This window comes from Mesoplodon bidens (assembly GCF_964165515.1).
Source record: "Mesoplodon bidens genome assembly, chromosome: 4".
Classification (NCBI taxonomy): Eukaryota; Metazoa; Chordata; class Mammalia; order Artiodactyla; family Ziphiidae; genus Mesoplodon; species Mesoplodon bidens.
In genome coordinates, this window is record NC_138160.1 from 60,804,444 (window position 1) to 60,832,368 (window position 27,925).

The 27,925-nt window shown below is 36.1% G+C and overlaps 1 protein-coding gene across 3 annotated transcripts in view; it reads right to left on the bottom strand.

Annotated features, from left to right (window-relative positions):
* Positions 1 to 398: 398 nt before the first annotated feature.
* Positions 399 to 27,925, bottom strand: part of CERT1 (ceramide transporter 1) — a 134,629-nt gene continuing 107,102 nt past the window's right edge. For 2 of the 3 annotated variants that reach the window (XM_081233016.1, XM_081233015.1), the window contains 10 exons: positions 24,366 to 24,452; positions 22,187 to 22,279; positions 21,603 to 21,680; positions 14,630 to 14,725; positions 12,183 to 12,315; positions 11,266 to 11,336; positions 8,381 to 8,509; positions 7,704 to 7,833; positions 6,336 to 6,472; positions 399 to 2,879 (listed from right to left, as the gene is read on the bottom strand). In XM_081233016.1, the coding sequence (XP_081089142.1) occupies positions 6,345 to 6,472; positions 7,704 to 7,833; positions 8,381 to 8,509; positions 11,266 to 11,336; positions 12,183 to 12,315; positions 14,630 to 14,725; positions 21,603 to 21,680; positions 22,187 to 22,279; positions 24,366 to 24,452 (945 nt within the window). In that variant the 3' untranslated portion in view covers positions 399 to 2,879; positions 6,336 to 6,344. The remainder of the gene's footprint in view (positions 2,880 to 6,335; positions 6,473 to 7,703; positions 7,834 to 8,380; positions 8,510 to 11,265; positions 11,337 to 12,182; positions 12,316 to 14,629; positions 14,726 to 21,602; positions 21,681 to 22,186; positions 22,280 to 24,365; positions 24,453 to 27,925) is intronic. The other variant, XM_081233014.1, reaches the window with a different exon arrangement.

A 27,925-nucleotide genomic window follows, 5' to 3' on the forward strand; every position in this document is an offset into this window, starting at 1 on the left:
CCAAATACACTGTCTGTACAACTTGGATCAAATAGTGGTGAAAGTGTTTAACTGGACAAACAACTGATAAGCTTAAAGATAATCAGCACAATTTCACAAGAGAACCAGCTCAGCCCAACTAAAATTTTCTCAATAGCAATTGACACTGATGTTGTATAGGAGTACAAATTAGTTGATGAAACTGAACAAATGGGAACCCCATTCCTTCTTTTCCTTCTTTTGTATTCCTACATCCCTCCCAGTCATCCTCTTCCTTGGTCTGGCTACCCCTGCGGTGAACCCAAATCAAGAGCTGCTATGATCACCCTCCACCTCAAAATCAGGAGCCCTGAATTCCAAGTGAAATACTGTGCTCTCTTGAACTGTACAGTGGGCACTCAGGGACAAAACCCCTCATCACCAATATTTTTCATGTTTCTATCACAGTACAAAAGAGTAACTGAGTAGAAAAGAGAGTAAAATTATAATTTTTTTTTTTTTGCTTGGGGAAGAGAAGTAGGAAATAACTGTGGATAAGAAAACATCATGTATATTCAATATGTAGGAATTAGCCTTATGGAAATAATTCTAGAGGGTCTGAATGCTGTCTAAAGGGCTAGTACCTCTCCAAATTTTGATCTCTTTTAAACTCCTTTCATATTCCCCAACTCATTTCTAAATCTGGTTGGGCAGGATTAACCCTAGTGAAGTACCAGTGCAATTACCTGAAGGTAAAATGTATCTTTTTCTTTTCTTTTTTTTTAATACAAATATTTTTCCTGTAATCATTTTATTTACAGAATTGCAAAAGTATATCATTAACATTTAGTGCAAATGCAACTAATGTAGGTTTAGACACTGCTCTGTAAACTTTCCATACCTTTGTAAAATAAAGCTATCCAATTTAGTCATGATAGTACCAGAAATGGCAAACAGATAAACATTTATAGTGGGCATATAGAATTGTTTTTGAAGATTCCCATCAGTGGCTATGGTGAATAAACCTTCCCTCCCCAACCCTCCCATACTCCCAACCCCAATCCCGCAACTGATTGTAAAATAAAATACACATTTGAGGTATAAACTTTTCTTTTTTAAACATCACAATATAAAATGTTAACTGGTGATGTAGTAAACTGATAAGATAATTTGTCTTATTTGCCTTAACTAGCATTACCACCATATAGGCACTTTTTCCTTGTAGTCAAATTATGAATAGTATTTTTCTGTAATAAGGCATATTCCATGCACATCATTTAGAGAAAGGTAAATTAAAAAATAGAAAAGATTTATGGAGCATGAAATCTGCGTGCATGTAATGTAAGCATATGTTTTATATGTATTTTCCTCTCTGTACAGACTAATAAATACCACTTTATCTGATGCAAGTAATTCACTTCCAGGATTGTGTATATTAAGTGATCAGACTAATCCCATCATTAAATTATCACCTTGCATTTATCATTAAGACTCCATTACCATGTAGGAAATATATACAGGACATGTTCCACATGACATGATTTTCTGCTTTACAAAATGGGTCTGGTTTCTGTGTTTCTATAGAGATGAACAAGTCAGCAAAGCATCTACAAAATGCCTCTGATTTACGTAAGCACATTTGTGTATAAACACAGTGAAGATTCTGAAGTGGGCAGTCATTTCTACTTCAATGAGTACCATTCCCTGCCTCTGCTCCATGTTTCAGAGTTTTTCAAAGGGGCCTAAAACTAAAAAAGGTGTTTTACGTTTAACTTCTTACAGCAACAAAAGGAAGAATTTGTTTCAATCACATGGTCTTCTCTACTGCCCTGTTGAAGTTTCTGATCAAGAGGCAAACAGGAGCGGTGCCCACATTTTCTATGCTTATCTTGCAATGTATCTTTTAAACTGACCCAAATTAGAAGAACAAACACGTGTTACTGAATACTAGAAATATAGAATCAAATGCCAAACTCAAACAGTGAGATTTGCTGGAACATGTAATACCGTATATCCTCTCACAAATTTCAGGAGAACATAAGCTCATTTTATTCTGACCGTTTTACCAGAAAGTAGTTTATGCCTATAAGGTTGTACAGATATTTCTGTTTGGAGGCAGGCAGAACCAATTTAGAAATTACCAAATTGTGTTTGTAACAAACTGAAAAAAATCTGTAGCACACAGTACACAACTAAAAATACAATAGAAATATAAAGATATCTGGAGAAAAAAATAAAGCTTTTCACTCTTTCTCCATCAGAACCAAAGTTCTTCATGGGAGTAAGACTATAGAAAAGGCGAAATCACAGGTTATTGACAGCCCTCAGTTATTAAGAGACACTTTACATGACAACATGAATTATTATAGAAATCAGCAGCAATGAATTCTATGATCATACAAAGCAAAAAAGTCAAAAAATTCTGGACACTGATTTGACTGTAGGCCTAAAAAAAGAACCTCATCCAGAAATTTGGTGCACAGAAAGCACATGCCCCATGTGCGTCCAACTTTTGTGCTTTTCTCTTGTGCACAAAGCCTGGTACAACTGAGGATCTTAGGCCAAACCATAGTAAATTAAAAATTCTGAAAAAGTTTCCAAAAATTAAAGCATCGATTCCTAGTTGTGATTCAAAGTTGATTTTTTTTCTCTTCTAGGAGCAAGCAAATAAAAATATAGCCATATACATGTAATTTTACATGTATTTATAGTTATATGCTGAGCGAGGAGATCTAGCAAAAGACAGCTAGTGTTAAGATGTTCAGCTTTGCTATTGCAGTATTTCTTCATTTTTGTACACAAGGCCAAGGTGTTGGGCCATAGACAAGGCTATAGATCCTATGTTCCAGCTTAGAGCATTCAATTTTGTTTTTTAATTTTTTTCCTCCAACATGGAATGTCACACAGCCTTGTTTCAGTCACTGTAGGAAAGAAAATGACAAGTAAAATATTCAGCACTGTATTATTTACTAACAGCTGCAGTACTACCAGAACAGACTTCTCCTACCTTCTGAACTCATGTAATGCACAGAATCTTTATCGAAGTTTATATTTTAAGGATTTTTCACCTTTAAGAATATAAAATTATTAACTTTATATATTTGAAATTTATCATCCGAAAGGAATAGAAGGTATAATAAATGTCCTGAAAGTTAGAAAAAATTAAAAAGGGCAATGTGCTACAAGAAGCAAAGAGGGAATCAAGTACAGGTTTCTGGATCCGTACCCCATAAACTGGAATTTCCTTCTTCTTAGTGTTCAATAAAAACTATGCTATACAATATCATTTATCAAGAATTAAAAAAATTTATTTAGGCTATGGGAAAGAGGTCTGCCTTATCTTAAGAAATACTGTGTCAAATGAGTTTAAGAGTTTTGACTAAGTTTTAAATACCTTTGGGCCTCATTAACTCTTTATGGAATTTCTCTAAAGATGATACACACTATTGAAAGTTACTATTTCTCCATCACCAAAATTAAGAATGTTAGCTTTCCTAAGGTTTCAATGCTAGGATCCACTTCACACATACATCTTCTAAAATTATTATGAAACAATTATTACTTTAGGTAAGTGAAGATTTATTTTAGGTAAATGAAAATTTGGTTCTCTGCCGGAAAGAAGCTCAATCTGGACTCAAAGGCCAGAGCTAAGTTTTGGCCAGTGAGTCTTTCCAGTTCTATCTTTACACACACACGTCCACAAACCATGGTACCATCTCCTTACCCTAATATGAATTCTTTTCGAAGGATTTCGAGCCCTTCCCTCTAGGTCCACAAAAGAAGAATGTGTACACTCGTGGGCGCACACACAGTCAGTCAATAAAACAATGCCCCAAATCCAACAGTTTAGAGGCAAATGCTGTGAACATGTTAGCATGTATTTTGCAAAATATTTTCAAAATTATTCTTCTCAAACACAGTTGAGAGCATGTTTTATTATATAACTGCATTCTGATTTCTTTTGCTTAATACCCAGTTATATTTTCTACCGTTCTCTGCAGGGCTGAAGGTAGAGGTGAAGAGGGAAAACAGATACAGCTGAAACCTTGGTCTGGTTCAAGCAAACAGCAACTCTAGAAATCTTAAGGCTGTGGGGAGAGACACCCAGCTAAGTAAGATGACAAGCTTGCTGCCATCATGTGGCATCACGTTTTCAGTGTATTTGATAAATACAATGCAGTGACAGAATCAATAAGAAGTTATGTGTCCAGATCGAGCCGTAACAATTCTGAAGTACAAGATATCCTAAAACTAGTGCATTTTGGCAGTGCATTTATGCTTTAAGAGAATCCCTCAAAGGTCAGGCTTTGTCCCAAACACTAACCATTCAGAGAAGTAAGACTAGAACCTGTTTAACATTTTCATGTAACCTGTTTTCCTGGGAAAAGCTACATATCTGGGACATCAATGCACTAACCCTTGTGTTAATGTCTGAAAATAAATTTAGGCTTTGAGTTTTTTTTTTTTTTTTAAGAAATAGCACACTAAACACATTATCAGAAACCAGACTTAATTAAAAGTATAGTCACTACAGTTGACCCTTGAACAACATGGCTTTGAACTGTGCACATCCAACTACATGAAAATTCTTTTCAGTACTACACGACCTGGGGTTGGTTGAATCCTCGATGCAGAGGCACCTAGGACATGGAGGGCGGACTGTAAGTCATACGCGATTTTCATCTGTGCAGAGGGCCAGCGCTCCTGACCCCCACGACGCTCATGGGTCAACTGTATATGGTTATTAACTATATTATTTTTATCAAAAGAAATTGACTCAAGAATATAAGTTTCTCAGCAAATGATTTAACAGTCAATGTAGGTGAGCATGAGAGGATGGTCATAAATACTTACTGCTTGTGAATTATACTTTGGTAATATCTATTACAAATTTAAATGTTAACACTCAGAGAGTTTCACAGAAATTGAATTATACAAATCGTTCTCAAATGGATGAAAAGATGCTCAAATTCATTTGTAACAAGAGGACTACGACAGTTATTTTTTTGGCCACGCCACGTGGCTTGTGGAATCTCAGTTCCCCGACCAGGGATTCTGGAATCCTAACCACTAGGCCACCAGGGAACTCCCAAGAGGACTACAATTTAAACTACACCGGGAGAGTATTTTTCACCTATCAAGTTGGAAAAAAATCAGAAAGTTTTATTTCATACATTGTGTGAGAGGGTCAGAGAAACAGGCACTCCAACATGTTATTGCTGGTGAGATGGTAAATTAATACGACCTCTACAGAGGCCAGTATCTAAATTACAAATGCACATGCCCCCCAGAAGTGCCAGCAGTGTCACATCTAGTAATTTACCCACATACAAAATGACATATGGATATGACTGCAATACTGTGTGCTCTAGCAAAAATTAGAAACAACTTTAACATCTACAAATGGAGAACTGGTTAGATAAATTGTGTACATCCATACAAATGGGATTCTACATAGCCATAAACAAAGAGTAAAGCAGCTCTGCACCAATACGGAAAGACCTTCAAGATAAAGCATATGCAGAAGCAAGATGCAGAACCCTGTGTAGAGTATGCAATTTTTTTCAATAACAATAAATGTATGTGGGGGAGGAATACACTTGTATTTGCTTATTCAGGTGAAAACGAAACATCTCTGGAAAGACACAAGAACCTACTCACAGCAGCTATACACTTGTGTGTGGGGGGGGGGGGCGGGCGAGTGTGGTGGTGCAGAACTGGGTGAGCAGGGGACGGGGAATGAATTTTACTGTGTATCTTTTCATACTTTTGACTTCTGAACCATGTTAACATGTCACTTATTTAAGAAAAATTAAAGAGTTCAGCTCCTTGCACAAAGACAGTCAGTGCAGCATTATTTGACAGTAAAAATATGGAACCAACCAGACATTAACATGGGACAGTGGTTAATAAATTCTGCAACATTTATACAACAGATGTTAAAAGAATGAGATGGTTTTGTATGTCTCATATCTTTATATGGACTAACAGTCAAGATATATTAAGTAGAAAAAGCAAGCTGCAAGATAATGCTTTGAAAAAAAAATTTTTAGATATAGTCAAAACATGTACAAGTTTGGAAGAATATACAACAAACGTTAACACTAATTTCTGGGAAGGGAGAAACATAGAGAATTTGTACTTCTGAAATTTTATAGTTCTGTAATATTAAAATTTCCTTCAATTAAGCAGACATTATTTAACATAAACAGAAAAAATAATGAAAAATTAAGTTTTAAAGGCTATAAAAACTACAACTCTTCACATCTGGAAACATCATGTAAAAGAAACTACTTTCAAAAACTAACTTGTAATGTCTGCAGAGCCATATTAGTCTATAAAGTTTAAAAAAAAGAATAACATATATTTTCCAGTACCTGTTAATACTAGAACAAAATAGCTTTTCCTGCAGTTTTTTCTTGTACGTAAGAAGTAAAACGTTTTAGAAACTTTGGATACTCTCGTTTTGCCACTGCCCTTAACACTGAGGCTGGTGCCCATCCTCCAGGGTTTACTGTGAGATAAAAGAAAATGAAAACTGTTAAGATAATTCTCCAAATACGCGTAAAGCACTCATTTTGTTCCTTTGTTTTTAAAAAATTCCTCACATTGAAAAAGCATCTGTTAAAAGTCTTGACCACTCAGTCCTTAGTACTGTACTAACCACCAGATGAGAACAGATAACAAATAAGAAAACATTTATTACTGTTCTAAAATGTTCTTGGTTCCCTAAATTATAAGCAAATATTAGTATAGCAACACTTTAGGTTACTTAAGGCAGATTTATTCAATGAACTCTACTATAATCAAATAGTAACTTGCTCAGGCATAGTTGTCTCTTTAAACATACTAGCAGTGATGGCCCTGTATAAAGAAGGTTTGAAGGTTTGATTAGAGGGACTCCAGTAACTACTGCAGGTAGGAAATAGGTGTAGCAAGGAACCATAACAAGTGATAAACAGGGCTGTCCAGCAGTAGGCCAATGTGAAATAAGTCACTAGCAACTAAGAAAGAAGTAGGGAGCAAAGATTCAGAAAACTAAAAAGCCTGACAACAAGAAAAAGAACTGTTCACCTGAAACTAACATAATATTTTATATCAACTATTATTTCAATTAAAAACAAAAACAAAAAACACAAAAAACCAAAATTATAAAGTAAAAAAGAAGAAGAAAACTATTTCCAGTAATCCAACAACCAAGCAACAATTCAATATTAACATTTTGTTGTATTTCTTTCCAACTTTTCATATATATATTCTTTTCTTCTTTTAAAAATTATTGAAATGGTATTTTGTATGCTTTTTCTCACCCCACTTAACATTATGTTGTAAACATTTTTCTAAATCACTAAATGGTCTTTGAAAATTTGGGGAAAAAAAGAAGTGTTAATTTTCTTTCTCACTGTTGCTTATTTTCCTAATTACACATATTCTATTAGGCAAATATTTGATAAAACAGTTCTTAAAACCAATAATATGTAATAGTGATCTAAAGATGAAGTTAAAAAATTTACCTATCCAGCCCCAGCTTCAGAAATTCTGATACAGCAGTTATTCAGACATGTATATTTTGAAAGATTCCCGATTTTGATATACATCTCTCCAAATTAAAAATTACTAAATCTGAAGGATAAAAACTAAAAAGACATTTATAAATGGTATTTGTCCAAACTGTGAGTTATCATGTAGATCACGATAAAAACATCCATATTACTAAGTAGCAAAAACAAAACCGAAATACATACCATTAGCTACATATGTAATCTTGCATAGAATGTTGTCCCTGCTAATCTCCTGGTTTCCCTCTGGCGGGCTTACCAAGGTTTGACAAATCATAGCAATATTTATTTTGGCACGGACACATCGATTGTTTAGCTGCCAAAACAAAAAATAAAAACAAAACACCAGTGTAGAAGATACCCAGTATTTTGTAACCTCTTCTGGTCTAATTCTACATTAGATTAACCAAAACCATAAATCATCTACATCTCCCACAAAATCTCATAAGCACTAATAAAGAATAAATGACAAGCTGATACGACACCAGGAATGGTTTTCCCCCCTCTCAAGTAGTAAAAGGAGCTAAACCGAGGTAGAAACCACAGAGGTTTTGCCAGTAGTTGATCACGGCTTGAGAGACAACTGTGAGAAGTAGCCTACCTATACTACCCATTCAGCTGTCTCATCTAACCTCAGGAGGGAAGGAAAACAACCCTGCTGGGATGCTCATGGCCATGACTGTTGCCCTCAGATAACACAGTGGCTATACTCTTCCAAGAAGCCAACTTTAATAAACAAAAATTTCAGAAGCATTTTCAAATTAATTATCTCTGTATGTGTGGTATGCATTTATCACTTTTGCCCTGTGTTGTATATTTAGCTTTGTATTGTACAATTATACACATTTATACAATGTACTTACAGGAGCACTGTTGTGATCCACAGAAAAATTACAAACTATCCAAGTTTCCGGGTCATTTTCAGTCAAGGCTGGTATCTTTCGAATGGCAGAAAGATATAATACATCCCGCTGAGAAGCAGGCCACACTCTCTGTGGAAGAAGTACAAATCTTTTGAAAATTTGAACTACTTTTTTTGGCCACGCCACGTGGCATGCAGGATCTTAGTTCCCCGACCAGGAATTGAACCTGCACCCCCTGCAGCAGAAGCTCGGAGTCTTAAACCACTGGACCGCCAGGGAAGTCCCCAAAATTTGAACATTTTATTCATATATAATATGGAACTAACAAAGAAACAAGTGTAAAACTAATAAATGCCTTTAAGGTAACATCTGTCAAATTTTAAATGGAAAGCACCCACCAAAGGATTGATTATGAACACTGAGTTCAAGGCTTTGAAGAACATACCAAAGGACCAGGGATCCAACCCTGGCCTCCCTGCATTGGGAGTGAGGAGTCTTAACAACTGGACCACCAGGGAAGACCCTATTTTTCCTTCTTTTTAAATGTGGTAGTATATACGTAACATAAAATGCCATAAATAATTTTTAAGTGTACAATTCAGTAGCCTTAACTATATTCACAATGTTATGTAAATACCACCACAATCTAGTTCTAAATGTGTCATCACTCCCAACAGAAACTCTGTACCCATTAAGCAATCACTCCGCATTAGCCCCTCCCACAGCCATTAGTCCACTTTTTTTTTTTTTTTATAGTTTTTATTCTTGGCTGCGTTGGGTCTTCGTTGCTGTGCGTGGGCTTTCTCTAGTTGCGGCGAGTGGGAGCTACTCTTTGTAGCAGTGATCAGGCTTCTGATTGTTGTGGCTTCTCTTGTTGCAGAGCACGGGCTCTAGGCACACAGGCTTCAGTAGTTGTGGCACACAGGCTCTAGAGCGCAGGCTCAGTAGTTGTGGCACATGGGCTTAGTTGCTCCGCAGCATGTGGGATCTTCCCAGACCAGGGCTCAAACCCGTGTCCCCTATAATGGCAGGCGGATTCTTAACCATTGTGCCACCAGGGAAGCCCCATTAGTCCACTTTTAAGTATAGTATTAAACCTCTGTTTCAACTGTTCAGAACAAAGATTTTAAAAGCAAGTTTATTAGGGAAAGAGCATGCTCCTTTGATATCACAATCATATTTAAAGAATTCCAAAGCAGTAATTTAATCTTCCAACTTCATGGTTTGCATTCCAACATACTGTTGGAATGACATGGAACCTAGGTCTCTGAAAACTGGGACTATGTACTTTTAAATGAGAGAAAATATGCACAGGGTCTTTCCCGATTGCTGAATTTAATAAATCACCAACAACTCAGTGTCAATACAACACAGAGCATTTGCAAAGTGAAATGGTTCATCTTTTAAAGATACAAATTTTCATTAAGTTGATGAAAGTAGTGCTGGGCAAATGTATGTGAAGCCAGTAATAAATGAAAATGTGGCCATATTAGAACTAATGGATGCAAATCCACAAGGATGAAGATAAGACAGAAATGTAAAGAGTGAGAATGACAAGTATCAAGAGATGAGCAGCCCTTTTTAAGACCATATTATAAAAGAAGCCAAATTTAAAGAGAAAGATGTTGAATAGTTATTGAATTTTGTTGAAAAAATTATGCCAGGACAATTCATTTATTCAAATAATTACAACTGTAACTTAAATTTTGTTACACATAAAGTACATTATTTTAATAATTTTTAGTTTTATTTTTCCAGAAATAATCCTAATATAACCTATATATTCCTCCTCTCCATCTACTATTTACCAAGTGAAGTACTTTCAGCAGACCATTTTCCAGGATCAATTACCTTCACAGAATAAGAGTCTTCTGATTCTAAATGACTGGTCATTTATTTTCATTGCAAATTACAGGACAACTAATATTTTAAAGTCTACTAAATTTTAGACTTCACTTTTGACCCCCCTAAATCAGTAGGTTGAAACAGAATCTTCATTGTTATACATTTCTTGAGTAGCTGTCATATAAAAGGAAGCCTAGGTCATAGTCTTTAAATATAAGATGCCTCAGATGACAAGACTGAGCTCAAGATATACACAGCAAACCTAAAATATTTTCAAATATTCAGTTCAGTTAAAAATTATTTTAAAAAAGAAAAATGAAGTACTTACTGAATTATCATGTTTCTTATATAACATACAATATTGTTTTTGGTGGATCTCTACAAATTTTTAATTTATTTTATTATTGTTTATTCAATATAATATTTGGCAATTTTCAGAAAGGAAACAGAGCAGAATAAGAGAAATATTCTATAATTTAAATATCTACATTAACAGAGGAAGAAATGAAGTGAAAGGCAACCAATTTAAATGACAATGTTTCTTTGTGCTCTGGTGTATGACCATCCTCTCAATAGCTGATGCTCAGCAATTTTCCCTTCATGTCAGATAATCCACTTAGATCACCTTTACTTCTGAGTCTTAACATAGACTAATAACATACTTTGCATTTCCCTATTATTCTCACAGGAAACTGATTCGCTTTCATATTTGGTAATTCATCTATCTCCTCTAGAGACTAGATGCTAGAAAAACATTTAAGTGGATTTTCGTACTTTCTTGTCCAGACTTAAAGTTTGCATAACTAACTGTACATCTTTGTCAAACACACTGTTCCTGGATATTTCTCAGGTTCTTATTTTCACCCATTTCTGCTTTAAATGAACTGAAATTACCTTTCAAATACATGAAATTCATGAATTGTTAATAAAGTCTTAAAATCTTTTGTGGCACTTAATTTCCTCGCAAATTTTACTTTAGAGAATTTATATGTCTCTGTTTGAACTACACTGGAATCCTTTTGGGATGAAAAGATATTTACCTTGTGCGTTTGATAAATGATGATTGCATTATCAGCTAATGTTTCCACCACATGAAAGTTTTCTATAGTTGCTGCAATGAAGAAAAAATGTTAGCAGTCAAAAAAGATATATTACCTTTTCCCAGAATGTGATTATTGAGAAAGTCAATTATGAATGGACATTATAGTAAAATGAACAGGATCCTACCCTATGTAGGCTAAGTCCAAATAGAAAGCAGTTTAGTATTAGGGCTATAGATGGTGGCTGTGAGACCTAATCACCAGGAAATCTCATTAGCTTCCATTGCAAGAGAGCAATTCTAATCACCATTTCATTACTAGGGCACAAATTATTCCCTAACACTATGACCCCTCCCCTCCCTCTAATCCTTAATTTATTGAAGCTGAATAAGCTGTTCTATTTAGCTTTAGGTGACTATGTTCGTGAGAGTGTCAAACTGCCACTGATAAACATGTTGTTCAGAAGTACCCATATTTATGAAATTGGATGCCTGAGGGGATCAAATAACTCTAAACAAACCACAGCAGGATTCAGCTACAATTTATGATGGAAACAAAACAGTCTAGAAAAAGAGAAGATGATAAAACAGAAGCCTTTTATTTTAGTCCTGGCTTTTCCAATAATTAGTTCTGTGGTCTAGGACAAATCACTTGAGCTATCTGAATTTAACTTTATTACCTACCTATCACACAGGATTATTGAGGTAGCAGATCAAATGCTATACCTTACTGAGAAGGATTTTGTACAGTGAAAAGCTCTATTTAAATGTAAGGTATTATCAGTTCCCTATACGATTCTCCAGATATTTTCTATATTGACTTTGTAAACCATAGATCAGATGTAGAAAGCCACGTTAGATTTGGTATTAAATTCAAACTAATAACTTTATCAAAATATACTAATAATGGCAGCTTACTTTCCCAATCATTGCGAACATCAACATTCCAGAAGTAATTGCAGACCTCATGTCCTGTAACACCTTTAACTGCGTGGGTAGCTTTCAAAGGATCCAGAACAATCCCGTTTTCTTCTACTTCTCTTCTGTATACCTAGAGGATATATTTTAAAACATGTTAATACATATTGATAATTACCTTAAAAGTAAATGGATTAAATGCTTCAACCAAAAGACACAGACTGGCTGAATGGATACAAAAAACAAGACCTGTATATATGCTGTCTACAAGAGACCTACTTCAGACCTAGGGACACATACAGACTGAAAGTGAGGGGATGGGAAAAGATATTCCACGTAAATGGAAATCAAAAGAAAGCCGGAGTAGCAATTCTCATATCAGACAAAATAGACTTTAAAATAAAGACTATTACAAGAGACAAAGAAGGACACTACATAATGGTCAAGGGATCAATCCAAGAAGAAGATATAACAATTGTAAATATTTATGTACCCAACATAGGAGCACCTCAATACATAAGGCAAATGCTAACAGCCATAAAAGGGGAAATCAACAGTAACACAATCATAGTAGGGGACTTCAACACCCCACTTTCACCAACGGACAGATCATCCAAAATGAAAATAAATAAGGACACACAAGCTTTAAATGATACATTAAACAACATGGACTTAATTGATAGTTATAGGACGTTCCATCCAAAAACAACAGAATACACTTTCTTCTCAAGTGCTCATGGAACATTCTCTAGGATAGATCATATCTTGGGTCACAAATCAAGCCCCGGTAAATTTAAGAAAATTGAAATCGTATCAAGTATCTTTTCCAACCATAATGCTATGAGACTAGATACCAATTACAGGAAAAAATCTGTAAAAAATACAAACACATGGAGGCTAAACAATACACTACTTAATAACCCTTCCCAGCCCAGTATCTGGGGTAACATATTAGCAAGACCTCATGGCAGCTGGTCTTCATGTTTTCCAATCAACTTATTAGAATTATAACTAACATTCTGGTATCTCATTTGCCTATCTCCTCTATCTTATTTCTTTTTTTTTTTTTTTTTCTTTTTGCGGTATGCGGGCCTCTCACTGCTGTGGCCTCTCCCGTTGCGGAGCACAGGCTCCGGACGCGCAGGCCCAGCGGCCACGGCTCACGGGCCCAGCCGCTCCGCGGCATATGGGATCCTCCCAGACCGGGGCACGAACCCGTATCCCCTGCATCGGCAGGCGGACTCTCAACCACTGCGCCACCAGGGAGGCCCTATCTTATTTCTTAATTTCTTCCATTTTCAGGAGGAGAGGAAATCCCAACATCTAATATTGTATCTCATTTGCTGGAATAATTCTGGTCAAAAGTCTACACAAAACTCCTGAATATAAAATTTGCTTTGAAGTTTTTGCTCATGTTATATTTCTTTTCTAAAATGCCCTCAACCTCACCTTTGTCATAACCTTGTTTCCATTTCTAGACATAGTTCAAATGCTCCTCAGTGTAAAACAGTCTGTCTCAAATCAGAGATCTCTTTCTTTTCCAATTTTTCTCCATTATTCACCTGTACTTTTCACTCACTGTTATCCAATGGAGCTAATTTTTTTGTGTGTGTGTTACGCGGGCCTCTCACTGTTGTGGCCTCTCCTGTTGAGGAACACAGGCTCCGGACGCGCAGGCTCAGCGGCCATGGCTCACGGGCCTAGCCGCTCCGCGGCATGTGCGATCCTCCCAGGGCACGAACCCGTGTCCCCTGCATCAGCAGGCGGACTCTCAACCACTGCGCCACCAGGGAAGCCCTAAGTAATCTTTTAAATGTCAATATCCTCTTTCTCCAACCAAAGTTTCAGCTTGGAGGGAGTCTTATTAAACATCTCTTTATTGTTAGCATTAGCACCTTGGGCATGAAGTAATCCAAAGTTCAATGCTGCCGCTGCTGCTTTTCAACACAGCTCTCAATCTCGTTCCTTGCTCTTACTCTCTTCTGTGTTTAGGGATGTGAGCAAGATTAGCTAACCAATGTCCAAATATCAAAAAAAGATGCAGTGAGAGAAAGACCAAGAAGTGAGGTACAGACCAAAGAGGGAAAAAAGTGACACCTGGGCACAACATTTAGTTTATTAAAAGAGAGAAATATCCGAAGAGAGAGACATCAGCTAATTATGACCTGTTCATATTGAAACCCCCAAACTATTTTCTCCATGGCCTAGGTAAAACAGAATGATCTGTGCACAGATTTATATTACGATAATAAAGAAATTATGTAAAAGCTAAACCAGGGAAGCAAAAGGACATCTTATTTCTCAATATTTAGTGCTTCTTTGATCACATGTAATAATTTATTTAAAAGAAATTTTAAAATGCTATCTTACTTATATCAATAGTAATAATATAGTATGATTGCAACAGGGCTGCAATTAGCAACCTACAACAATACACTGGGAATTACCTTCATTTCTCCTTCTTCTACAACCAACTGCCAATTGGCATCTCCACCTACATCCTGTAATGAGTAAGTCATGTGGTTCTGCACCATCTCTTCAACCTTAAAAAGAAAAACAGAGCCATAAGAATCCTCCTCCAATTAACAGCTATGTCATAATCTCTAAAACAGAATGGTATTCAGTTTACTTCAGTTCAGAAATGATGTTCTTAGAAAGCTAAGCGACCAAATGCACAAAGGTTAGTAGGTTTTATATAGTGTTGAAGAGTTTTAGTCCACATTCCAGATATCATATCCAGGTTAATGACAGGAAGGAGAAATGTGGGGAAGGAAGGTGCTTCACTCTAATAACATTGGCCTAATGTGCATCAAGTGACCAAAAAAATAATTATTCCTTCATCATAAAATGCATCCTTAACAGAGATAATGTCTTAAAGCATAAAATCATGGAACATTAAGGGTAAAAGGGGCACAAAGAGATGACCTAGTCCAATGTTCCTATATTTAAGACTATATAGAGATATTAGAAAGCTCGTTATTTGTCAAGATTTCTCTACAAAAAGGTAAGAAGATTTTTGTTATTTCACTGATAAGCTCCTCTTTTATCATGAATATAAGCCGACTTAAAAAATAACCAATCCCTCTATATATTTGATTCCAATTTCATTGTTCTAAACTCTTTTAGGGACATTGCTAATAATCATACATGCAAAGATTTGCAAATTATCATCTTTTATTAATAGTTCATTCTTTCTGAATTTCTAACTAAATTTCTTACTAAATTTCTTTTACTAAATTTAAATTGCAACTTCTGCTTTTTTTTTTTTTTTTTTTGCTGTACGCAGGCCTCTCTCACTGCTGTGGCCTGTCCCGCTGCGGAGCACAGGTTCTGGACACGCAGGCCCAGCGGCCATGTCTCACGGGCCCAGCTGCTCCGCGGCATGTGGGATCTTCCCGGACCGGGGCACGAACCCATGTCCCCTGCATCGGCAGGTGGACTCTCAACCACTGCGCCACCAGGGAAGCCCGCAACCTCTGCTTTTAACTATCAAATTACCCCTACCCATCTTTTATTTTTTTTATTTTTATTTTTTTAAAAGGACTCTTTTTTTTTTTATTTTTTAGTAATTTATTTATTTATTTTTGCTGTGTTGGGTCTTCGTTTCTGTGCGAGGGCCTTCTCTAGTTGTGGCAAGAGGGGGCCACTCTTCATCGCGGTGCGCGGGCCTCTCACCATCGCGGCCTCTCTTGCCGCGGAGCACAGGCTCCAGACGCGCAGGCTCAGCAGCTGTGGCTCACGGGCCTAGTTGCTCCGCGGCATGTGGGATCCTCCCAGACCAGGGCTCGAACCCGTGTCCCCTGCATTAGCAGGCAGACTCTCAACCATTGCGCCACCAGGGAAGCCCCACCCCTACCCATCTTTTATAAGCAAATAAGGTCAAACAGTTCACACTCCCATAATCCTCAATAAGATTTATTGGTAAGATTTCATTTAAGTGTTCTTTGGAAACCTTCCTAGTATGAAACCTATTTTTAAACAGAACTAAAGTGACAGAAAGATCATCTCTGAAGCAACTGGCACCTTTACCATCTACGCATAGACACTTAGTTTCTAAGTTCTGTTTTCTAAACTTTTACTCATAATTTTGTTTTACCTAGTAATATTATTAAGAGAAGGCAGAAAAGAGTTGAAAAATATGCATATTATATACTTCAATTTAAAGATTTATTCGTAAGTTTAATTACTTATTTTACATAAAGTCTATTGCATTTGTCAGGGAAACATAAGAACCAGGTTTACATGTGTTTTGAAATAAATACATGAATGCTTTGGGGGCAGAGATCTTAAAATTATTCACCCTGGGGATATAATTTTTCTACACAAAAGGATGTTATCAATATGTTATTGTGATGTGTAAACCAAGTTTTCTGGATTTCAGAATGCAATTTTGGTTACTGAAAGTAGTTATGGCTTTAAGTATCTCTTTAATTAGCAATGATCACCAGAAAGTTTTTGATAAAAATGATTATGCTGAAATTCTACAATCTAGTTTTGTACTAAATAAACATTACATAATATCTTACTTCTTTATTCATAAACTTTAATGTGAATGGTGCTGAGTTAGAGACTTGAAAGAAATTTTAAAACATGACTACTAGTACCTCTATAATTTTATAAAGCCTTAATTAGAAAACATAACTTCAGAGGCTGACTGGAAAAAACCTTTGTGCCTCTAAAATTTTGAAATCTGCTTTGAGAGGGTAAGGATGACTAATGTAGGACCCCAAGTTACAAATAATACATACAAAACGTATTTTATTACCAAAAGATGAAGAACAAAGAAAGTCCCAGTTAGCATGCATAAATAAAGCCTCAACAGTAGCGCTGGCTTGATTCATTTGTCTGTGTCACATCATGATTGGGAAAATTTTTTTTATGATTTTTAGATCCCAAGATCTTAAAAAATCTTCAGATCTGAATACGTATGTACTTATAGGTACGACACTGGGAGTTAAGAACACCCATATTTATTATGAGATTAGAGGCAGAAAGAAATGTTTCCCCCAAATAGGCCCTACTTTAAATGGATTACTTGTGAAAGAAGAATGTTAAGGATTTTATTCTGCTAAAAAACAAAGAGAGTTCTGTTTAAAAAAACTTTAGTGCCATTTAGCTCTTTTGTTGAAAAATATTGCAGGTAATTGTGTTTCTGTTTAGGAGATTATTCCTAAATCAGTTATTTCAAATGTTTGAAAAATGAGGTGCTTTTGATTTATGCTTCGGTGCAAAAGAAACCAGATTCCACAAATATAAATTGATAGAAGGTAACTTAAGTTTGAAACAATGTACAGTAAATGCATTCAACATTGTCTTGCTAGATAGATGAAAGAATAGTTACCACTGCATCTATGGAAAAGTTTTCAGTCTTTTGTCCTCATTTACTTCCTTAAGAGGGCTTGAAAAAGTCCAACAGAGAAACAAACAAGATGTATTCAGTACTGTGCTCCTAGGAAATTAACGAAACTATCGAAGTACCCAATTACTGTACTAACCATGTCTGCAAAGCCTTCATCAAGGAATCTTTATCCATTATGGTATATTCCCCGAGGTAATAACATTAAGGTTAAAAAGAAAGATGATACTGGTAAAATTTCACTATTATGAATTTTATGTTAAAATATGCAGTAGCCAATGTTACTATAGGGGTAATGACCTGGGCACATGTGACCACACTCACATTTCAGATATAAACCTAAAGATGCTCCATTTACTGTTTTCAGTTATGACTCTACATCAGAAGTATGTGGGAAACTAGAGACCATTAATTGGATGTGACAAGAATAAACATATGCCAAATTTTCTACCTTATCAGGTTCAAAATTTGATATACTAGAAAATAATGTTACTAGAAACATCTATCACTTAAAAAAAAGGCTGAATTTTACACTAAGCATAATGTCAGGAATCCTGCCCTTGATTTTTTTGCACCTTACATACAGCATCTTCATACCAAATGAACTATGAAAAACCTGAAGACAAAACAGATTTGAAGTAGATGTGATGGCACTCCAATTCTTACCTTTTCTTTCCCTTCACGTGTGAATCACTCAGTATATGCCACTTTAGGAGGCTAGATCTAACTGGATCTTTCTAACATTATTAATATAGAAACGTTAAAAGAAAATTGTCCTTTGATGGTACAACAAAACTGTATTGAACACAAGTCTCAGAAGGGCTCAAAAAGAGCTTGGATCTCTTTTTCTTACCCATGTGAAAGGAATACAACTATGCTTATTGTTACAGAGTCATAAAGGGATCTGTTGGATACAATAATTTATTAATAACAAATTAACAGTGCACTGTTAACCCAAAAGAAAAATGGTCAAGGACATGAATAGCCAATTCACTGGAAAATGCAATTAGCCAAGAAGAAAAATTACACTTTTATTCTATCAGATTGGCAAATATTAACTGAATAATAATATTCAGTGTCAGTATAGCAAAAGAAAACTGACCTGGGAGTGTAGCTGGTTCAACTTTTCTAACAAACAGTTGGCAATAAGAATAAAAAGCTTGGGTGTGTGCATGGCCTTTGTCCTAAAAATTCTACTTCTAGAAATATATTCTAAGGAAATAATTGGATAAGTGTACAAAGATGTACATACAAGGATGCTGTATATACAAGGATGCCCATGTAGCACTATTTATTAAATAATAGACTAACTGGAAAAAAACTAAATGTTCAATATTAGGTGAGTAGGTAAATCTAGTATGCATATCCATACAATAGACAAGGAGATCTAGACCTATATTTACTGATGGGAACATGGGCCTAATTATATGTGTGCTTTAAAAAAACACAACAGCTAGTTACAAAACAGTATATATAGAATTACCTACTTTGGTAGAAAAAAACAATTACTAAGGTGTGTGTAATTATAAGTATGTGACTGATTTTATTTAATTTACATATATGTGGAAAAAGGATATGCATAAGAATATTAATAGTGATCTAGTAATTTCATTTTATTTACTCTACTTTCTAGTTCTGCTAAATTAGCATTCTATTACTTATATTGATACAATAAAAAAGGGAGGGGTAAAATAAATAATTACCACAACAATGATGTTACTATGCACAAAAGTGGGAAAAAGCTTTATGCAGAATTGTTTTTGCAATGGTGATGCTCATCATATATTAACCCACAGATGTACTACCCACCCTTTGATTTTCTTTTTTTCTTTCCCCCAACTAAGGATGCTTTTTATTTCCCTTTGATTTCTGAGGTGACATCTTTAGGTGGTAACTGTTATAGAAATAAATGTGGCCAAGAAGATCCATTTATAAATCTAAGTCCTTCCTACTTTCTATACACTTTCACTGAGAGCTACTTCATTTCCAACATCTGTCCATCAGACAGATACAGATTCACGTGTTGCTACTAATTTCCTAGTAGAGTCACATATATTATTTGAAGTTATTTTCAGGGCATCTCTCAGTTCTACATTTAAGTATCTTACTCAAGCAGGACTATGACCATTATTTCAACAAGAACAAAACAGTCATGAGCCAAGACTTATAAGTAGATAGCAAAGCCAAATTAATCAATAGTTAACTGCCAGAGCCCAAGTCTGCTAATGACAACAAATACTTTAGCAAGGAAAATAAATACTTGAAGACCTCAATGTTGTTTTCCTTCATTTCCTCTTCTGGAATATAAAACAGTAAAATAATCAAAAGTTTAAAAACAGAATCGGATCAATAACGAGCATCATACATTAGAAAAAAAATACTAGAAAGATTTTTCTCAACTTATACAGAAAAGTTACACAAAAAATTAGGTAAAGAAGCTACAATTTGACAGTCTTATAAAAATGTGGACACCTCCTTCTCAGTGATATTTCACCTGTACTCAAAGGCTTTCAGCTGTTTTATATATCTCTATAGCTAAGGCCCAGGTCTGGGTTCTGAAGCCCTAATTCTTAGGCACCTATCAGTAGCTCAAATTCTTTTCTTGCTCTCATTACATTTTTAAAAATTTATAGCCTGTATATTTCTATATTTTAAGGGAAAATGGTGACCAGTACTGATGTCTTTTAGTTAGTCTGTTAATTTATTATTTTAATGCAACGTGGAGTTTAATTAAGAATAAACCAAAGTCTCCCAGTATAATCTAGTTTGGTCAATGATTTATTGTGAGTATAAGTCACTATTTTAAAAGCATACATAAATGAATGAGCAATAGGTAAGAAATATTGTAATAAATCTGGCTAAGGGTAATTTCTGATGAGGACCTGATGCATCTCTTTCTCAAAAATGTTCAAGGAAAAAAAAAAGCTACAAAAGTCAGAAAAAAATTTAAGTCTTAAACTTAATTTTCTTCTTTATTACACAGTTGAAAACTAATGTAAATTTTATTTGTATGCCTGTTTTAAACTGACTAAAAATTTTTTTTATTGGAACACTCTGATAGAGAAAAAATAATGTAGATAATTTTGATTAGCTCAAAGAAATAATATTATAATGATAAAAGCTCACTTACTGAGCACTTACTACATGCTAGGTTCTAGCTCTATCACACTCCTAGCTAGATGACAGAAGCAAAACACAGAGGAGTTAGAAAAGTTGTGAAACGTCATGCAGGAAACCGGATTTAAACTTGATCATTTTGACTATAGAGCTCAGGTTCTTAACATACTATGACATATTGCAACCCAATAAAATGCAAACACCATAAAAATACAAAGTTGAATGGCAAATATGTGAAGATTATAAAAAACTTTTTTAACCTAATGCTGATGCTAAAAAAATATTCCTCCATTGATACGTTGATTTTATTATGAGGGCAGAGACTGCAAGCAACCAGCTTCCTGTCCTAAATTCCTAACCCGTGCTGATACTAAGTAATTTAAAATCAATTTCCATAGATTTATCATATGGACTGGAATACTCATTTCCAGGGATAATTTGCCAAAGCAAAATGCAACCTGTTCAATGAAGCTTAGTACAATGGTAATGAGACAAATTTTATTTAAAAAATTATTTCCCTGTTGAAAATATTATGAGATATTTTAAATTAGGTTAGAAGTAAGGCTTGAAACCTGCTTTAATGCTATAACATATCCTATAGACCATGTCCACAAAAGTTGCTGAATCCTGTCTGAAGAAACAGATATCACAGGATAGTTAAAAACCAGGTACCTTCTACTCGTTTCAATTCAATTTGAAATCTTTCAGGAGTATCTCCTGTATGGCGAAATTCCAAGCTATTCACAATAGAGGATACAAAGGGCACATGCAAGCCTGACAGAGGAACTATTTAGCAGATAAGGAAGGCTTTCTTTAATGATTGATGTTACTATTTAAAATTCAAAACCAAAACAAGTGGCCTAACCAAAAGATTTCTAGGAACTGGGAAAGCAGGCTGAAATATAGCACAGAAAGACTCAAGTCCACTCTATACATTCATACAGTACCTGGGAGCTGAATCTGTGAACATCGTCAGAGGCACTGACTAGATCAATGGAAGACATGGAGGAAGAGCGACTATAGGGCTACCAGAGACAGACAAAGAAAAAACCAAGTAATCAGAACAAAGGCACAACAGAGCATTCAGTACCAACTTCCAAACACAAGATAAAGAAAGAGAGAACAAAGCACTATATGAAACAAGCTCAGCAGCAAGTGCTGACTTCATGCACCTATTATGTGTTATGCTCCAAAATCGAATGCAGTGCTTCCAATAATACAAAATAATACCACTTAACCCCAAAGCAAAAAGAGATCTAATATCACTGGCTATGCTTCTGGTTAACTGTTTTGGACAAGCCACTCCCTATTCCCCCACCCTTCTTTCCCCCTTAAATAAAAAAGAAAGAACATTATGTTCAGAAGATTTCTAACAGTTCTGGAGGATGTATATGGAAGAAAACACGTAATACCAAAAAATCTCATTACTTAAATTCAAGAAAAGGAAAAAGACTTTATATAACAGGATAGTTTCGTCAATAGTGAAGAAAAATATAGCATATACTTTTAGTAAACTGTGATATTAGCTTACCTTTTGGACAAATCTATGAGTCCCCACAGAAGAAAAAGCATCTCCAGATGGCATTGATGTAGGCCAATGTAACCTGACCTTTTCACTCTGTGACTAAGAAAACATATAATGTTAAATGGGAAGGTTTTGAAGTGTATTTTGCAGCTTAAGAATGGATAACAAATATTTAATTACTGAACACTTTAGTGCTTATAAATATTTGAATTATGAAGTTACTCTAAAGATACAAGCCTTACCAAATCTTGACACTTCATGTATCCCAATTTTCTTCTTCTGGATTCCATAGATACTACCTTAGACCAAGGATTCATTCTTTTATTTTTGCTCCCAGTCAGAATTTCCAATACCAGCATGGCACCATTTACCATGAATCAACCTTAACACTGCTACCAAAATAATTATCTTATCCAAACTCTGGCCAAATTATTCTAATCATTCTACATCATCAGGGCCCTGGAGGGCTGTATCATTTGAACCAATAATCATTGTTTGCTTCAGTTATGTTCAAAAGAACATATCATGTATATCTTTGTCTCCTTTCCATGAAGGTATTCTGCCTTCATCCCATCACCTCACTCTTGTTAAGCTGCCACTTAACCTCTTGCCTCCTTCTCAGCTTGCCTAGTTTCTTCTCACTTATTCAATAAATATTTACTAAATATACTGTACCAGAAACTATGCTGTATTGTGTGTGTGATTATCTTTGTCATATCAACGTGCCTGGCTCTTAGGCAAAGAAAATCATGGTCTGTTTAATGACTTGTTTTTATCTACTACAGTGTCAGGAATAGACTGATATTAAATGAGTTGATCGCCCTGTGAATATTTCTTTTTTCTAAAGCATACTGAAGTTTTTATTGATTCTCTTCAACTCCAACTCAACCACCATATTGATACTCAGTGGAGGAGCATTTTAGAGCCAGAAGGGATGATCTGAATCATCTTGTCCAACTCCTTGTTTCACAGATTAGAAAACCAAGGCCCAGAGAATTTAAGTGATACATTTAGAGCTACACAGTTACTGGCAAAACTAAGACTAACTTGTCTTGACCTCACAGTTTGCTATTCTTCACAAAATAACACATCTTAGATTAAAACAAAAGCGAAAACAGTGAAGGGAAAAAAAACCCACCCAAAACACCCTAAAAAGCCAAATACAATGATGCTATTTCAGATATTTTTGGCATCCAAAATTAGAACTTATTTAGGAACTGAAAGTTCTATTGAGTGCTGTGTAGCATCTTTTGGGTATAAAAAATGAGCAATAAGCTTTTATAAATTAATGTGACAAACTTTTCATCAATGATAAAAAACAGGGAAAAATAAACATGAAAAGCAAACAGCCACTATTGCAGATGACTTACCCTCGGATACATAGATCAGTAAATGGGCATAATAGCCATGACTGCCTTAGCAATCAGAGGGAATAAACAAGCCAATTCTTCTATGCAAGTTAATTTGTAGTATAAAACTGATACACGTATGATTTATTTGCAAGATGCTTAAAGTCTTGAGAAGAATAACTAAAATTCATCTTTAAGTACCATCTAGTGGTAATATATGGTAACTGCATTGTTGCAGAATTAAAGGTAAAGGATCAAATTAATCTTGAAACTAGAGTTAAAGGATTTTAGAAATGCCTTCCTTCAATTTCCACAGAAGGAGCTGGGTATAACTGCTGTGAATTTAATGATGAAAAAACACTGAGCAAAGTTAAAAGTGAGGAAGTAATTAAGGTGAAGGTAGTGAAGGCAATAAATGAGTTAATAATAAAAACTGAATGGTACTAACATAGAAGAAAAATAAATTCTTGGTCATCTTCCTTTTGAATTCATATGGCACTTGGTAGTGAAGAGAAATTCAAAGAGACTGTTTTACTCAGAGCAAATATATACTTTGTATTAATAGAATGATAATAAGGTTGGATACTTCAAGGGGAACAGGCAAAATATTTCCATTTAATTTCATGTTAATTATGCATGCTTGCTTTAAACAATCATTAGTCTTCTTTCTATTGCTTGGAAATTGGTCAATAAAGTGACTTATAAAGATTCTTCTACATTTGTGACTCACTGTAGACGAGAGTTCATTTTTAGGTTATTAGGATTATGATTTCAAATTCTATTTATATGAATAACATACATCAAGGATTTTTAATAATTTTTAATAATATACATACCTGTTCTTCTATTTTATCTTGTCTGTCAAGAGCAGCTTCAACAGCATCAAAGAACTCTTCTTCATTAATCAAACTGTTTGGGCCTTCCTATTCAGACATACAGGAAAAAAAAAAGCTGTTGATTCAAGAAAATAGAGAACACTGATAACCCTGGCATTAACTCTAGGAGAAAGTTGAAAAGTGAGCTGACAAACATTTCTGAACCAGTTAGTACACTAGGTAATATTATCACAAAGATGAACAATATATGCTCTGTGCAAAATCAGTGCACAGAGTGTTACAATTAATTCACTCACTCAGTACTCAAATACTTACTGTATATTGACCGACACTGTGTTAGGACAATAATCTAGAGCAGGGGGTTGGTGAACTATGGCCCGTGGGTCAATTCTAGTCTACTGCCTACTTTCAGAATGGCCTTTAAGCTCAGAATTTCATTTTTATTTTTTTATTTTTTTGCGGTACGTGGGCCCCTCCCTGTTGCGGCCTCTCCCGTTGCGGAGCACAGGCTCCGGACGCGCAGGCTCAGCGGCCATGGCTCACGGGCCCAGCCGCTCCGCGGCATGTGGGATCCTCCCAGCCCGGGGCACGAACCTGCGTCCCCTGCATCGGCAGGCGGACTCCCAACCATCGCGCCACCACGGAAGCCCCATAATTTCATTTTTAAATGGTGGGGAAACAATAACAACATTTCATGGGGAATTCCCTGGCGGTCCAGTGGTTAGGACTCTGTGCTTTCACTGCTGAGGGCCCGGGTTCAATCCCTGGTCAGGGAACTAAGATCCCACAAGCTGAGTGGCATGGCCAAAAAAAAAAAAGGAAAAAGGAAAAAAAAATTCATGACATGTGGGAATTATATGAATTTAAAATAAAGCTTTATTGGAATATAATCATGTTCATTCATGTATTGTTTATATCTGTTTTCATGGTACAGTGGCAGAGTTGAGTACCTGTGACTTGAGGACTTGCCACAGAAACTATATAAAATTGCAGGAAGGTTTTAAGTACAAAGTTGTAGATCTATAGCCAATGAGAAGTACAGATAGGGCTTCTGAGGGGAACCTTCCTAAGCAAAGACAATAATATCATAGAGAAAAAAAAGTTGAACTGATGCTTGAAAGCCTGCTTAGAATGGTAGAGCAGTGGTTCTCAATCACTTGGGGAACTGCCTGGGGAACCTGTTAAAATGAAAATTCCCAGGCCCCCCATTCACAGAAATTATTTTTCAGTAGGTCTTGGGTGGAGCCAGGAATATGCGTGTTTAATAAGTCCTCCAAGTAGTTCTAATGCAAGTAGAACCTCAGCTGTATCAGAAGATAAAAATATAAAGAATAATAGCAAAATGGAAACAAGCAAGCTATGTGTGTATCTTGCTGTGATAAAACAAATTTAAGTGGACTATAAGTGGAACAATAGCTTTGTTGGGGCCCAGAGTAGGCTACCACAAAATGTGCCTCAGTGGCATATTGATTATTTTGAATTAAGGTTACTTAAGAAATGGCCAGTGCAAGAGGGACACTCTGACACTCCCATCTCCCTGAAAGCAGGAAACAAATCTTATGTGAAATGTGTATTCCCTGCATCTGGAGGTAGGACACCATTATTGCCAACGATAGGGAATCTGGTTTGAGAAGCGGGAAACCTATATAAACAAATCTTGTTACATTTTAAATTTACTACTCCAAGTCCAAACTCTGTTTAGATTCTTCACTAATTGGGCACCCCAAACCTAAGTTTCTTTGCCCTCACAACTTTGTTGTTTCTTTGTTGAAAGAGTATAAAAGCTGCCTGCTTTGGTCACTGCTTTGGTCCCATTTCTGTAGGACCCCCACACACATGAATTAAAATTTGTTTTTCTCCTGTTAATCTATCTTGTGTCAATTTTATTATTAGTCCAGCCACAAGAACTCAAGAGGGGCAGAGGGGGAAATATCCCTCTCTAAAGCAGCTTCATATTACTATTAAACTTGAGGCAGGAGACAGATGGGCCCCTGGGGCAAACAGCTGGAGTTGTTCTCTGTGGATACTCTATGATGAAAATAGGAGGAGGCGGCTGGGCCCTGCCCAGATAGAAGATAAGAGAACACATATTTCTCATTCTTGAAGTCAGGAGACCTCCCCAACTACACATGCACAGAAAGGCTCCTTGGAGGTCAAAAAAGGGAGGGGGCGCCACCCCATAGTAAGTGATGCTAACTACCCGTAGGCCTCTTCAGTAGAATCCATCTCGGCTAAGAGATGTGTGTGCACACGTGGGAGGACCCTGAGATATACCAAATACGGACTCTGAACCAGGCAAATCAAAATGATTGGCCAAAGGAAACCGGGAAGAAACACCCCATATAAGTGATTCAAACTACCACGAGGGCGTAACTCTCCGAGTCTGCCCGTGTGTCTATCCAAACGTACTGTACTCTTTTCTTCCTCCTAATAAACACTTTACTTGTTTCACTACTTTCCGTCTTTGTGGGAATTCTTTTCTGCAAAGCTGAAGGGCCAGGGCCTTGTCACTGACCACTGGTCTAGTGCTTAGGATTTGGTGCTCTCACCACCGTAACCCGACCTCAATCTCTGGCCGGGAACCGAAACCCTGCTTCAAGCCTCTGCAAGTCGAGGCCACCTGAGATCAAACTGAAGGCTGAAAAGGCAGGCTTGGGTTTAAGTTCCCCCAATTTTTAAATATACAAAATAAGACACGTGAACAACTGTGGGTCTGTCTGGAATAAATCCCAAGTTGTCACTACTCCATTAAAAAGTATGAAGCAACATCATCCCTGCGCTGCCAAAACCTGGGGCCACACAAGAAGAGAGGGAGGAACTATGCTGTAATGCTCCTGTCATTTCGCCCAGGCATATCAGAAATCTTGATTCAATGTAGTAGTTCTTGTAGAGTTATAGGGATCCCTCATAAGTCACTTCAAACCACAACCCCCCAAATTTTAGTTTAACTACAACACACATACAGAACAGTGCACATCTTGATGAATTACCATTAAGTGAATATAACTGCAGAGGAGCAAAACGTACCACCCCAAAATGTCTCTTTGGCACGTGGATTATTTTGAGCTAAAAACAATTAAGGCCCAAAAGACTCAGGAAGAAACTCTGACCTTCCCCTCTCACTGCCTAAAAAAATTTTAGATAGAGGTTCTTTTCCTGGAATAGAGCTATCAGTAGAGATATCTGCAAACAATATTGGCTAGGTGTTATACGGGAAACTCAGCAGGGTCTAGAGACCAGAGCCTACTCTGTGTCCCACTGTTTCTTCATGGCCCAGCAAACATTTGTTTACCAAACATTTGCATTCTCATCTTCCTGTGAATTGTCTTACAGCTCTTTTAAGTTCCAAACCACTACTCCCACATCTTCTTTTGTCTTTAGCTGAAGATGGTATTTAAGGTGAGGGTTTCAGTCATTTTATTGAGTTACTCAGTTTTCCTGGATCTCTCCCACATATACATATTATTAAACTTTGATTTTCTGTTAATCTGCCTCATGTCAATTTAATTCTTAGATGAGCCAGAAGAACATAGAAGGGCAGAGGAAAATTTATTCCTCCC